The following is a 12,662-nucleotide window of genomic DNA, read 5'->3' on the forward strand; positions in this document are numbered from 1 at the left end:
TTCTAGCGCTGTACATGGTGACAGACATACAATTTTCGAAGCACAACGCTAGTACAGCTGTATGTCTGTCATAAGTATTAGTAAGCGATCGATCGTGAGTTCAAAACTCAGGGCCCTCATTGACCATCTTTGTGTTGTTACAGAATAGCTACGTCCACGTAACAATCATCAGCGATGGAGATCGATCCACGGTTGAAATAAGATCGAAGACTGCTCTGCTCTGCAAGACACATCGGGCTGCTGTTCTATAAACAACTCAACAATGATCAATCAACTGTCACCGGTGGTCCAACTGGATATTGGAAGCATAGAAAGAATACTCTTACGCCTAAATGGCTACTGTGTGAATGTACCATATGTAATGGTATAGAAGAAATACTGGCGAATGGCAACTGTGTAATGTGCTAATTATAGATATGATAACCATGTGACATGTACACGATTAAAATTCGGCTCTGTTACAGCTAAAATGCTAATGAGCCTTAAATAAATAAATGGGATAAAAAAAATAAAAATAATGGATATATGGATATATATCTTCCTAAAAAGCATCATATTTAATGTAGAAATATGTGTTTTACATGATTTCATATATTTTTCTATGTATTCACAATGGAGGATGTGGTTTATCAACGTTGCTCTACTGTAGTCTGAGCCTAAAGCGATCAGTATGTCATAGCACCACTTTAATCCAATTCATCGCTTCGCATCGTAACGCATCACATCTCGAAAATACGGACGATGTCCAACTGCTTCTACAATCATATTGAACAAAAATAAAAAGAAACATAATTATATTTTCAATAATGTCTGATAAGTTATATATGTTTATTATTTCGATGTATATTGGCAAATAATGCATTTTACATTTTATTCGATATTTTAAGTTCATTCTAATAAATGCAAAAAAATATTAGCGTACTATTGATTTGCTGTTGAAGATTGACTATCGACCTCTACAGGATTTGTCGGAAAATTGTTAACGTTACGTTGACGTTATGTTACATTGTATGAGAATCGCACTTAAGCCGTTGGTAGAGTAAACAGTACAAAGAAATAAAATGATAAATTTAAAAAAAAAACTAACAATATGACTTCGAAAAAAAGAATTAGTTTTACATTCGAAATTTTCGCTCAGTGGTCAATTTTTTACGATAAAATGCAAAAATTATAATAAGTTGAATATCATCTATCAAAAGGTATGTCTTCACATCTGGCATCACTGACAACAATCCTTGTCGCCGCAAATAAACGTCAAACGTCAACCATTAGGCATCTTCAATTGATTTTCAGGCTGGTGACGCGCGTTTTCAAAATAAGTCGATGGAAAAGCTGTTCTCAAATAGTTAATTTGTAAATTTTTCACTTCCGTGTACAATTATTTCAAGATGAACGATATGTTCGAGGAAGTAATTGTTGATGAACAGGTTGCAAGCTACGAGGAGACTGAGTACCTTGTGGACGAGGAGGAGAAGCCGATTTGTAAACAACTATGCTTGATTATCATCTGCTTGTTTATTTTAACGAGAATCTACTGTTTTTTTCAGTTAAGAGAGTCGAAATGAAGTTTCCGAGAGGATTAAAGTTGAAAAAAGGTACAGGCCAATTTGTGAAGCTTACATCAGTAATGCCAAGCAATAATGTAAAAGCTTTTGTAAACAAAAGTGATGAGCTGCAGATACCGGTGAAAAAAGTTCCGATTGTGCGAAAACCTGGAGAGATTGTTACTCCAATTCACCTCAGGAAACTAGAGCCAGGGAAAGGTTTACATTTATAATTTGATGAGATGTAACTGTTATTCATGTAATTGTGCTCTAACATTCTAGTGTCTCCCCCGATAAAGAAAGCGATTGTTGTAACGCCGAAAGTAAAGACGGAATGGACGAGAGTGGCAGCACCTGGAGCGGTGTCAACTCCCAAGCAGTTATTAACGCGAAGACTTGAGCCAGAGCCTGAACCGGAGCCAGATCCGGATGGTGATGAACAATTTGATGTTGAGGAGGAGGGTCAAGATGATGGAATCGATGAGGTTTCACAAGACATGATTGTATCAGACAATATGGTCAGCTCCTCCACTGAGCAGTTGAGCCGAATCGAGAAGAAAATGGATCTGATTTTGTCAAAGTTGAATGAACACGACGGGGCTTTGAAACTTCTGAAGTACAACATCAACGACCTTCGGACAGAAATGAGAAATTCTACTAAAATATCTGAGTCTGTTTACGAAACACAGGCCGCCCCAATCAAACGGGAGCGGAAGCGTACAGTGGTATTCCCAATTCCCGATGACAACTATTTGTTCCGGCTCGAAGAGCTATCCCTGGCAGATGACGAGATTCGGAATGAACTGGTAGATCTTTTCAACGATGCCCCGGATAGTAGCATATACGAGTATATGCGCAAAAATGCGTACTCCCTTTTCGAAAACACCTCCAAATATACATGGACGGGAAAGCCATCCAACAGTCTACCATCTATGCCGGCTTCAAATCCCGCATGCAAACTACATCTCGTTGAGCTGTTAATATCCTGCGGATGTGATAAGTTCCATAATTCATCGCGGGATAATATAGAAAAAGAATTCCGGAGGGCGTTGAATAATTTTAACGACACGAAATACGCAAAGCGAAAACGGAAACTGGAAAAGGATAAGCAGATGATGCAATTCGACGTATGAATAATGGAAAAAATAAAGGTTTTCTTAGCAGTAAATGCGACGCTTCAATTTACAATTATCATTTGAGAGCTTATTTTATCATAGTCAACGTAATTGATAACAATTTTACTATAACGCTCTGTTCTCCCCGCCGCCCCGTTAATGAGACCATGTGCGATTAAACGGCTTCAATAATAATTATAATATCCGGTTTCCGGCATGCGTGTTGAAAATTTAGAAATTTTCCAGCGCCAAGCATAGAAGTTTATATCTTTATGATGTGTTATGTGAAATCTCAACGATTTCGACACATCGCCCGATATCGGCATTCTACATTGTAAACAGTTTATCGTTGTTTGAAAAACTTTGATCGACTTTCCGAGGAATCTGTGGTTGACCATGATTCTCCATAGCAATTGTCTTTTGATGGGATCGGTCGGGAGACTATTGATCGATATCTGTCGACTTCCATTCGAATGGCACCCTATTTTCTTGCTTCTGAATTACTCGCAGGGTTTTGTGACGTTTCGTCGCTACCCTTAGAAAAATCCTCGGTCGAAAACTACTAAATACATTTGGTAATGCAAAATTAGTAGAATGTACAAATTTTTTGTACATATTGTCAACAAACCCGCATCCCTACCAGAGATTAGTATATTTTACTCGATAACATTAGTAAGCTTGGATATTGTCATATCTGAAAACTGGTGAGAAAAGCGCGTATTAACCATTTTCATTGTTCCCATAAGGCAATACGGAGGTATAATAAGGATATAATTCTGATACGTGCATTTTCGGCGAGGAAATGTAGCCGATATTGGGCTTCCGAATCATGGTTCTGCTTGACATATGTGTTTATTAGTACGGTCGAAAATGACTATAGATTGGTAGTATTTACCAAAAAATTCGTTATATTTACTAATTATTTCTCTCAGTGTAAACGTGACTTTCCCCTTGGTCTTAGCATTTTTGTTAAACAGGGAACCTATTTCCCTGAATTTATGCAATTTGATGAATTTGGTTCGGCCCATCCTCTTCTCAGAAAAGCACACCGTCGTACGCAATTACAAAATCAACACCAACTTTCTCGTAACCTTTAAAAAGGCAATTTGAAAATTTTTAAGTAGGCTCGCTGGTTAGAGTGAGACTAGGGTAGGAATTGCAAATGTCATCTCTTCTTAACCCTCCTGTACTCGCGTGCAAAGTCATAACTCGTAACTCGCGCACGGTGTCACAGACCGAAAGTTGAATTGCTCTGTAATATTGCTGCTGTGTTTTTTTTAGGCTTTATTGGTATTTATTTGAAGAAGAGGATATAATTAACTCTAGAAAATATGTTTTCTTCATTTTCATTCAATTTTAATAGTCACCTAATTCAGCCACCTCAAAACGGAGTAATTTTTTAATACTCCAACATAAATAACGAAATTCGACTTTTTTTGTTTTATTAATCGAAAGTAAGCAACTAAATATGATTCATGAAAGTATGAAGAGCCATAAAACAACATAAAAACATATTGATCGACTGTGGGTTCATTGGTATAAGAATAAGAACATACAATAACTGCATGCTCGAGACACACATATTTTTACATTTTATGCAGTTGTAGCGTGTTTTCGGGTCTTTTTTTCCAAGAGAATAATGAATAACGACCTTCTAGGTCGTTGTCAGATAATAAGGTTCTAGAACTTCAAGTTTTCATATTTCTAATATTTTTTGTCTCTTGGTAAACAAAAACTTAATGCTTGTTTTATTAGATGTGCCAAAAAAGATTCTGTTATATCCCATTTATCTTTATTTTAACCCGCTGTGCGAAACCAGCGATTCGATTCACACGGTCATGCTCATCCACATTTAAGTCAACATAAAATTATATCTCCGTTTCAAATAACCTCGCGCTAAAGTAAACCGTCAAACTGTACGCCTCAGCAGTGAAGGCTTTTTTTTATCACCATTCGATAGAATTAAGTTAGTTATGTTTTAACCGCTAGAGTAACTTTGTATTCCCTGGGGATGGGGAACGAGAAGTCTAAGTCCCCCAACGAGGAGAGCAACATCAACCAGGAGCAGCAGAACCTGTTCCCGTTTATCAGGGGGATAAAGTCCATTCACAGAATCGCGCTTTGCTGCGTGATACTCATTGTTGGAATCGCGGCGCGATTCTTGTGGAATGTTGTGCAACGAGAGATACGTTTAAGTGTATCGAGTAACGGCCAGAGCTTGGACTCCGCCGTATAATCCTAACCCCAACACAACTTAGGAAAAGTAAATGACGATCAAACCAAATATAACCGTATTTGGCCGCAACAGATTCCTAGGAACTTGTTTTCTAGTCGACATTGTTCAGCCCATATATTATAAAAAAAAATATTCCCGAAACTGCAATTGTAAAAAAATAACCATAAACCACCGATTAGTTAATAGTTTACAGTTAACAATTCTTCCACAAGTGCAATTTATTCACAAGTTTGTATATGTGTGGACCATTGTATTTAGCGAATAACTATACGAAAGTCATTTGTAGTTTGCTTTCACACGTATAAATCTAACGACGAATACATCGACGAATAATATGTGCATCCGTTCAATCCGGTGACAAAAAGGACTAAAATCAAATAAAAATAGTCTGGTAATAATCTTATGCTTTATACTCAATATATATTCTATCCCACTAGCATTAATTTATACATTTCATTGTACAATATTCTAAAACAGGAATAAAATCACTTATCCAAAAAGTTACTCCTATACTCGCGTCGGTGTGTCAGACCGAAAGTGCTAAAAAATGATACACGTTCCCTTCGTATAAAGACATACGATACGCTAAACCATGATCAACGACGAATAACGAAGCTAGAGAGAATCGCAAAGTTGTAGTGTTGATGTTTTCTGACAAATTAACGAATAATTGATTTCTCGGTCTGTGAATCCGATGCGCGAGTGTAGGAGTGTTAATCTCGTCCGGTACAATTTTTGTCGCTGTGGTCAGTGCAACAAGATGCTACAAACTACTATAAATACTACATGATGCTTATACATAGTTTTTCTGAATCTAGATTGTATACTATTATTTATTAAAATTTTCGAGCTGCCGCCACGATGTTTAATCAAATCTTTTGATCCCAAAATAGCGTTCATCGTATCGTTGTTGAACAGATTTCGAAGCTTATTTTTGTTTTGATTATATTTAGAAAAAAAAATCACTAGACAGTTATCGAGGAGTGAGGCATTGTGAGAACGTTACAAACAAGGCATAAATGCGCCAAAAATCGTCAATTCTTTTTAGACATTAATTTTTTGTCCACCCATCCTCCGCATGCTCGTTTCGCGAATTCCTTGCGAAGTAATTTCACCTTTAAGGTACGGAATTCATTCTCCAGATCTTGTATATTCCCATTGTAGAACCATACAAACGACTCCAACAGAACGTTAACGCTTGTCAAATTGGAAAAGTTTCTTGGATCAACCAATGCCACAGCCTTGAGCGTCGGATCATCAATATCGAATCTTTTTCTTATTTGCTTATTTGCAGATCCAGGAAAAAAATTGCGACAAATATAATTAAAAATGATCTGCCTTTCGCTGTCCATTGTTCTGATAGTTTCCTCTGCTGCCGTTCCAACCTAAAAACTCTTGCAGCTTTTCAAATGATCTTCGAATTTAATAACATTGGACATTGAAACGTCGTGAGATTCCTCGCAGATATTAGAGAATGATAAAAAAAATCAACTCTTCATGCAACATCGTTAAATCAGGTTTTTCAACCTAGAACAAACGATTCAATCTTTTGATCTGGGGAAAAACATACTCCAAAAAAAAAAGGAACAGAGGTTTTGTCATTAAATTTTTCGGGACAGTCAATATTCTGCAAGCGTCTGAATGGTGAAAAACAAAAATAACTCTGAAAATTGCGAAATGCATCTCTCCACCTCCGTCGCTAACGAAAGCCAACGAATGACCTAAGGGTGTAGAATTTTAGGCGGCTTGAGTTCCAAAATTTCATGTTACCTCGAATTCGTTAGTCCTTTTTTGGGCCACTTCATTTTTTTCTGAGTTTCCAGAGATATGTAAGAAGTCGGTTGAATGAAAGTATATAGTGTAGAATACAATAATTATCTTCATTTATGAGACTGGCCATTTCAACTTTATTGTTGTGTTTAGGCCCGAAACATTCAAAAAACTAAAATTCCAGTATTTCATAACTATAGAACCAGATGGAAAAACTCTCACTTCTTTACAAAATTAACGTCATTTTCACATGAATTACGATAAGTTTCTAATTCGTAGGTCATCCTTAGTTATCAATCAGTTCAAATAACCCATTTGGGGTTACTACGACCATTCTGCACTATGTTGTAGTGTGTGTCTCGTTCGACGCAGAAGATACTCAGAGTCTTAACTTGAAATTGTATGATCGATATTATGTGAGATATTGATCACTAAAGCCAGCTACCGAGAAAATAACGTATTACTTTTCCCCCAACCTAATATTATGATGTTAACCTTCATTTTCGAATAAAATGTCCGTTTCCTACAAGAAAATCCCAGTTGTTGTCCATAAACTGATTGAGGACATCAGAAATGAAAGCAAAAGATTGTTCGAAATCGCAGAAGTTTTGAAAGGACCACAATCGTATGCGTGCTTCAGGACGTCGAAAACCAACATTTTGGAAGCAACTCCTGGAAGAGTATGTTAGGCAAAGCTTACAGAACGTCATCATCGCATTATTCTGCGAGTAATCCATGGTCCTTTCAAAACTTCTGCGATTTCGGATAATCGCATTTCACACTAAAATAAATCTTCTGTTGGGTTTTTGTTTGTTCTACTCAGTTGTGAGTTACAGGGTGTTAACAATGGAGGTCAAGAAAGAGAAAATTCGATACCGATACGTTGAAAAAAAAAAAATTGGTGCCGATACTGCAACAGTAAAATACGTGCAATTTAATTTATATTCAAAAAAAAATTTTTTTTCAAACAAAAAAACTTTTTTTTTGTGCAAAGCACTAAATTATGATCTCCACTGTTAACAAATGGACCGTTTGAAGCTAGCCATTGACCAAAAATGCTCAGAATTGGCCAACAGAAAAGATGTTGTGTTTCATTAGGACAACGCAAGGGCACACAATTCCGAGAGCTTAATTGGGATGTTTCAATGCATCCACCATATAGTTCGATCCTGGCACCAAACGATTATCACCTTTTTCTCGCATTGGAAAATTTTCTGAGTGATAAGAAATTGGGATCACGCGGAGATTGGAAAAATCTTTTGCTATGATTTTTCACTAATAGGAACCAAGACCTCTATGATAGAGGCATTATGAACCTCTATGATAGAGACATTATGAAGCTACCTTTAGTATATTTGACCCAAATCGGACAATCCGAAGCATTTCAAAAACAATTTTGAATTCCACCCAAAAATAATGGATTACATTTTCCCCCACTTAATATAACTGGAAAAAACGCAATATTTTGAATATTTTACCGTTTTTTCAGCTGTAGACACTGGAATGCATTCCATAGTGATGCAACAGGTGGTGTTTGTGCTGAGCGATAAATGATCGATTGTTTACACGTATTATTTTTGAAATGGTCGTAGCTGTACGGACAATTTTTTAGCAGGAATTTTGGATCTTTTTTTCATGTATTACGATTTTATTAAATTTACCTTTTTTTGTATGTTTCAAAGTCTGGCCTAAGTAAAGGACATATTTATTCACAAAAAGGAAGAAATCTACTGTCGCTCTGATTTTATTTTAGACATATATTTTTGTGCTGTACCGACTGAGCCAGCGCTGTACGGATGTTTCATCTTCAGTGGAAAATACACTTTCGAAAGTGTGCTCTTTTGAATATATATTATATTTTTGTAATCTGTAATGACACAAAAACATAAGTTCTATTTGGAAGAATGTTCCTCATAGAACTCATTGAACAAAACGTTCGTGCCACCCTAAGACCAGCATCCACCATCATTTACAATAATTGAATACACTGAACGTTCTCCTTCTTGTAAACATAAAGCATAATCCTCTCCGCCTCCGAACGTGGGCATACTTTAGATACATTCGCCGGAAATTAAATACACATTCTCCTGTTTGTAAACTCTTCGAACCATCCCAACAATTCCACCCACCACCTCTCCGTGAAAAGATGTGGATAGCTAATAAATATCATGAGTTGCACGCGTGAGAGCTAAACGATCACATTTTTCTCTCTCCTCAGAGTTTCCCACACACGTACGGTGGACGTTTTGTTTTGATTCCAACCCCGTCCGCAGACGGAGAGCACGCTGATTTCCGTTCGGAATCGTGCCACCACGTGGTTACTCGGCTGCCGGAAGGCATGTTCGTTCGGGCCGGATTCGGGCTTGGCGGGAAATCGCTTTGTTTTCGCACCTTCCGTCCACGCATGGTTGTTCCGCAACACCGGGGCGCCCAAATTTTCACAACTCCAAAGTTCAGTCCGCGGATGACTGTCGAGGTGTGCAGTAGCTCTTCTCTTCAGAACAAGTGAACAATGGACCAGGTTGAAGTTTTTGTGTGAGAAGTGTTTTTTTTCTGTTCAAGTGGAATCTGCCTGCAATAATTTGGTAAGTCCGGATCTTCCTGGGTATTACATTAATACGTTAAGTACCAACGAAATCCTAGTGGTGTTAGCATTGGATTTATTGGGCCCAAGTATGAATGTTTTGCCCAAAAAAATGTGTGTTAAATCAATTTTAACAACACTTGAAAGACAAGGGAAGGTGAAGGCCATTATGGGAGAAAATGGTATTCAATCTAGAGAAAAGGTTTCCCCAATGAAGGCAGTGTGAAGGCTCTCCGAAGTGATTACATAAACTTTCCCTCCTAGCCAGTGGGAAGGTAAATTCTAAAAGTAAGCATCCTTCTAATCATTATGCAGAGCACAGAAAGGCAAAAGTCAATGCTGGTTTAGCGATGGAATAAAATGATAAATTGAGATATTTGGAGCGAGCGAGAATGACGGACAGGGAACATGGATCCCGAAAGCTGCGCATGTTCCGAAAAGTATATGTCTTTTGTGGCTCATAAAACGTACAGCGCGGAATGGAGTTCTGACGCTCGAGATTGTTCTCCGAATATGCTCTCCGGGTTGGCGGAGGGTCTGTTTGGACAATGATTAAGCGGTGTCGGAAATCAAAGTTGTCCCATAATTCTCCGCCTCAGAACATTAAGGTAGATTAGTGTGATTCTTGTTTAAATTATGCAAATTAAAGCGTTAAGCTTGTCGAGATGTGGGTTCTCCTGATATGGATAGTAGTGGATTAATTATTTAAATTTGTCATGGTAAGTGAAAAAGTGCTTTCGCAGCAATTGAATTCCAATGCAATATAATAAAATGAGGAAAGAGAAATGCATTGCGAAACCAACGAAAAATAGAACGTCACTATGAGTGACAGGTGTCATCTGTAAACACAAGAGATGCAACTCAGAAAATTCACGATCAATTGCAAGTTCAATGCACAAAATTCGTGCGAACTTTGTGAGTAATGATGTGGCTTCCGCGAAGTGTGCGCAACACAATAGAAAATTCTGCCGAAACGTATTCAACCTGGACGTTCGATGGAAAATGTCAAGCTTGTGAAGGAAGGTGTTGAAAAGGACCCATACACTTTAATTCATCACCGTTCACGGGAACTCCACATGAGTTTCGACGAAGAATTACATGCTTTTGAGGTTTCATTAACGATCGATTCTTGGAAAATAATGAAAGTAGACGTTGATTTTCACAAGAAGATCGAGTTTTCCGATTAGACCCATTTTCATACTGGTATTGCGTGCCATACAATTCACGAAACAATCGAGTTAATGTGCAAGATGTTTCCTGACCCCGTCATTCTACGTTTCGAGACATCAACTGAGTGGCTGAAGTTTGCGATTTAACACACATATACATTTATTTTCGGGGCTATTTTAAGGGCAAAGTCTACGTGAACCATCTTAATTTCAACTCTTCAAGCGAGCCTTAAAGTGAGTCGGCGGATCCTCATAGAGGAACTTGGAATTAAATCGTACAAAAAGAGACAATTATATGGTTTACAGGTGGATCGAAAGTATGCTAAAAAAGAAGCAAAAATATGTTTGTCCGACACGGAAAAAGGAACATTTTCAGATTGAAAAACTCTCTTTTCCTTCAGGAATGACAGACCGGTGTATATCGGTGTATAGTGCTTTCAGAACAGTAACTCAACAGAAACTCATGGTTTGGAAAAGACAATTTTTTTCGTTAGGCTGATGAAATAGTTTAGGAACGAAAACGGGACACGCAATTAAAAAAAAAACCGTAGTATTTTTTTAAGAATTTTATTGAGTGTATAAAACCGAGAATAAACCATGCAATTAATCATTCTTAGATGTACTAGCTCTCAACGAAGTGTTATCTAGATGATAAAGAGACTTTGTGAATTAGATTATGATTTTTGGAAATTTTTTCATAAATTTGCCAATCGATGTTCTGTTTGACAATTTCCATAACTTTCATGGTACCAATATTGAGTCGGTATTTTCTGTTTTCCACATATTGTTCGTCGTGTAAGATATTCTTTCAGCCCAAATTCAACTGCGTTGGAGCAGTATAATTTCCACAGATTAAAAAATTTATCCTCATATAAGGACGCATCACACCTTACTAGTGAAAAAATACTTATTGTGACGAAAACCAGTGGGCATCCAGCTTAAGCCACGGGCTAACACTACGCAGACAGTCAATCGATCAACCTGACAGATCAACTGGTCATATGAAGAAAAAGAAAAAGATAAAAACAAAGCTATAGTAAAGTGGTACAATTGAATATTGAATTCTATGAGAAATTATTTGCAAATTAGTTCAGATTAGTTACAAAAAAAAAAACAAATTGAAAAATCTAAAACGTGATCTCCATAATCCAGAACGAATCGTGGAAGTAAGGCTATTGGAAACAAGTATGATTAGATTATAACAAATTTATTTTCATTAGTTTGCAACTATCCTGCGAAAATTGGAATCAGCCTGCCAAACCATAGTAGCACGAGGACCTGGAAAGAAACTTTTAAATGTAAGATAGACTTGGAATCACATTAATTTAGAATTTAAAATTGACGAATAAAATAATATATAGTTTGAGCTGCTACTAAAAGCTGCTCCAAAATTGTGGTGCATTTTCCAAGGTAAATCCGAACAAACTCAAAATTTAATAAACGGATCAATCCTCAAACACCATGGTAAAGCCTGGGAATTTCACATTGACCCCCTGCAGTGCATGTTCCAATACATCGGAGATTATTGAAGATATGGTGGGATGTGACGCGTCCGATGGCTGGTTTCACTGCCGATGTGTGGGAACTACGCCAGAAGCCCTCGAAGACCAAGAAAAGTGGTTATGCCCGTCAGACTCCTGCCAGAAGGTGGGAGAAACGTACTATAAAAAGTTGAAGGAAGTTAAGAAAGGAGCGAAGCCGAAGGAAATTTCTGCAACGGATGACCTATCAGACAAGAGAAGCGCCAAATCCGAGCACCAAGGCGGTACTACTCTTGACAAACGTCTCCATGCGCTAGAGAAGCAACATAAAGCCAAGGAAAGGGAGATGGAAAATGAACGAATCGTAAGAGAAAATCGTATTGAACTGGATCGATTATTAAGGGAAAAGCAGCGAAAAATCGATAATGAGCTGAGGGAGAAGGAAATGCAGCAGGAGAAGGAATTCTTGGAACAGGAACTGCATGATGCAAAGGCGAATCCAGGGGCGAAGGAAGAAGGCGATGACGAGGACAGTGTCGATGAAGATGAGGAAACCGAACGCAAGTCAGAAAAATCTGAACAGGTGAATGATACACGACGAATGTCGAATAATGAGGTAATCTCAGACGGGCTGGGGCCCAACTTAGCTGGTCCAACGAAAGCACAATTGGCAGCACGAAATGCGATTTCCAGGAAACTTCCAATTTTTAACGAAAAACCTGAGGAATGGCCATTGTTTGTCGGCAGCTACGAAGCCTCTAAT

General features: G+C 37.8%; 2 protein-coding genes across 6 annotated transcripts in view; both read left to right on the forward strand.

The window, feature by feature from the left end:
• The first annotated feature begins 1,261 nt into the window (after positions 1–1,261).
• LOC129777905 (uncharacterized) lies at positions 1,262–2,732 on the forward strand. Its single transcript, XM_055784480.1, has 3 exons — positions 1,262–1,482; positions 1,548–1,763; positions 1,827–2,732. The coding sequence occupies exons 1-3, from the start codon at positions 1,389–1,391 to the stop codon at positions 2,675–2,677; spliced, it is 1,161 nt and encodes a 386-aa protein (XP_055640455.1). The 5' UTR covers positions 1,262–1,388; the 3' UTR covers positions 2,678–2,732.
• Positions 2,733–9,103: 6,371 nt separating this feature from the next.
• The window catches only part of LOC129775907 (locomotion-related protein Hikaru genki), a 67,998-nt gene continuing 64,439 nt past the window's right edge, over positions 9,104–12,662 (forward strand). For 3 of the 5 annotated variants that reach the window (XM_055781136.1, XM_055781139.1, XM_055781140.1), the window contains exon 1: positions 9,104–9,250. The gene's annotated coding sequence lies outside the window, so the exon portion shown is untranslated. Of the gene's footprint in view, positions 9,251–9,820; positions 9,969–12,662 lie in introns of those variants that run through there. The other 2 variants (XM_055781138.1, XM_055781137.1) reach the window with 2 other exon arrangements.

Source organism: Toxorhynchites rutilus, chromosome 3, assembly GCF_029784135.1.
Source record: "Toxorhynchites rutilus septentrionalis strain SRP chromosome 3, ASM2978413v1, whole genome shotgun sequence".
NCBI classification, from domain to species: Eukaryota; Metazoa; Arthropoda; class Insecta; order Diptera; family Culicidae; genus Toxorhynchites; species Toxorhynchites rutilus.

Excerpts from the sequence above, each read along its gene's own strand:
- LOC129777905 (XM_055784480.1), top strand. The coding sequence starts at position 1,389 with ATGAACGATATGTTCGAGGAAGTAATTGTTGATGAACAGGTTGCAAGC. Across the intron at positions 1,483-1,547 it reads CGAGGAGGAGAAGCCGATTT|TTAAGAGAGTCGAAATGAAG; the intron begins GTAAACAACTAT and ends TGTTTTTTTCAG. Across the intron at positions 1,764-1,826 it reads GAAACTAGAGCCAGGGAAAG|TGTCTCCCCCGATAAAGAAA; the intron begins GTTTACATTTAT and ends CTAACATTCTAG.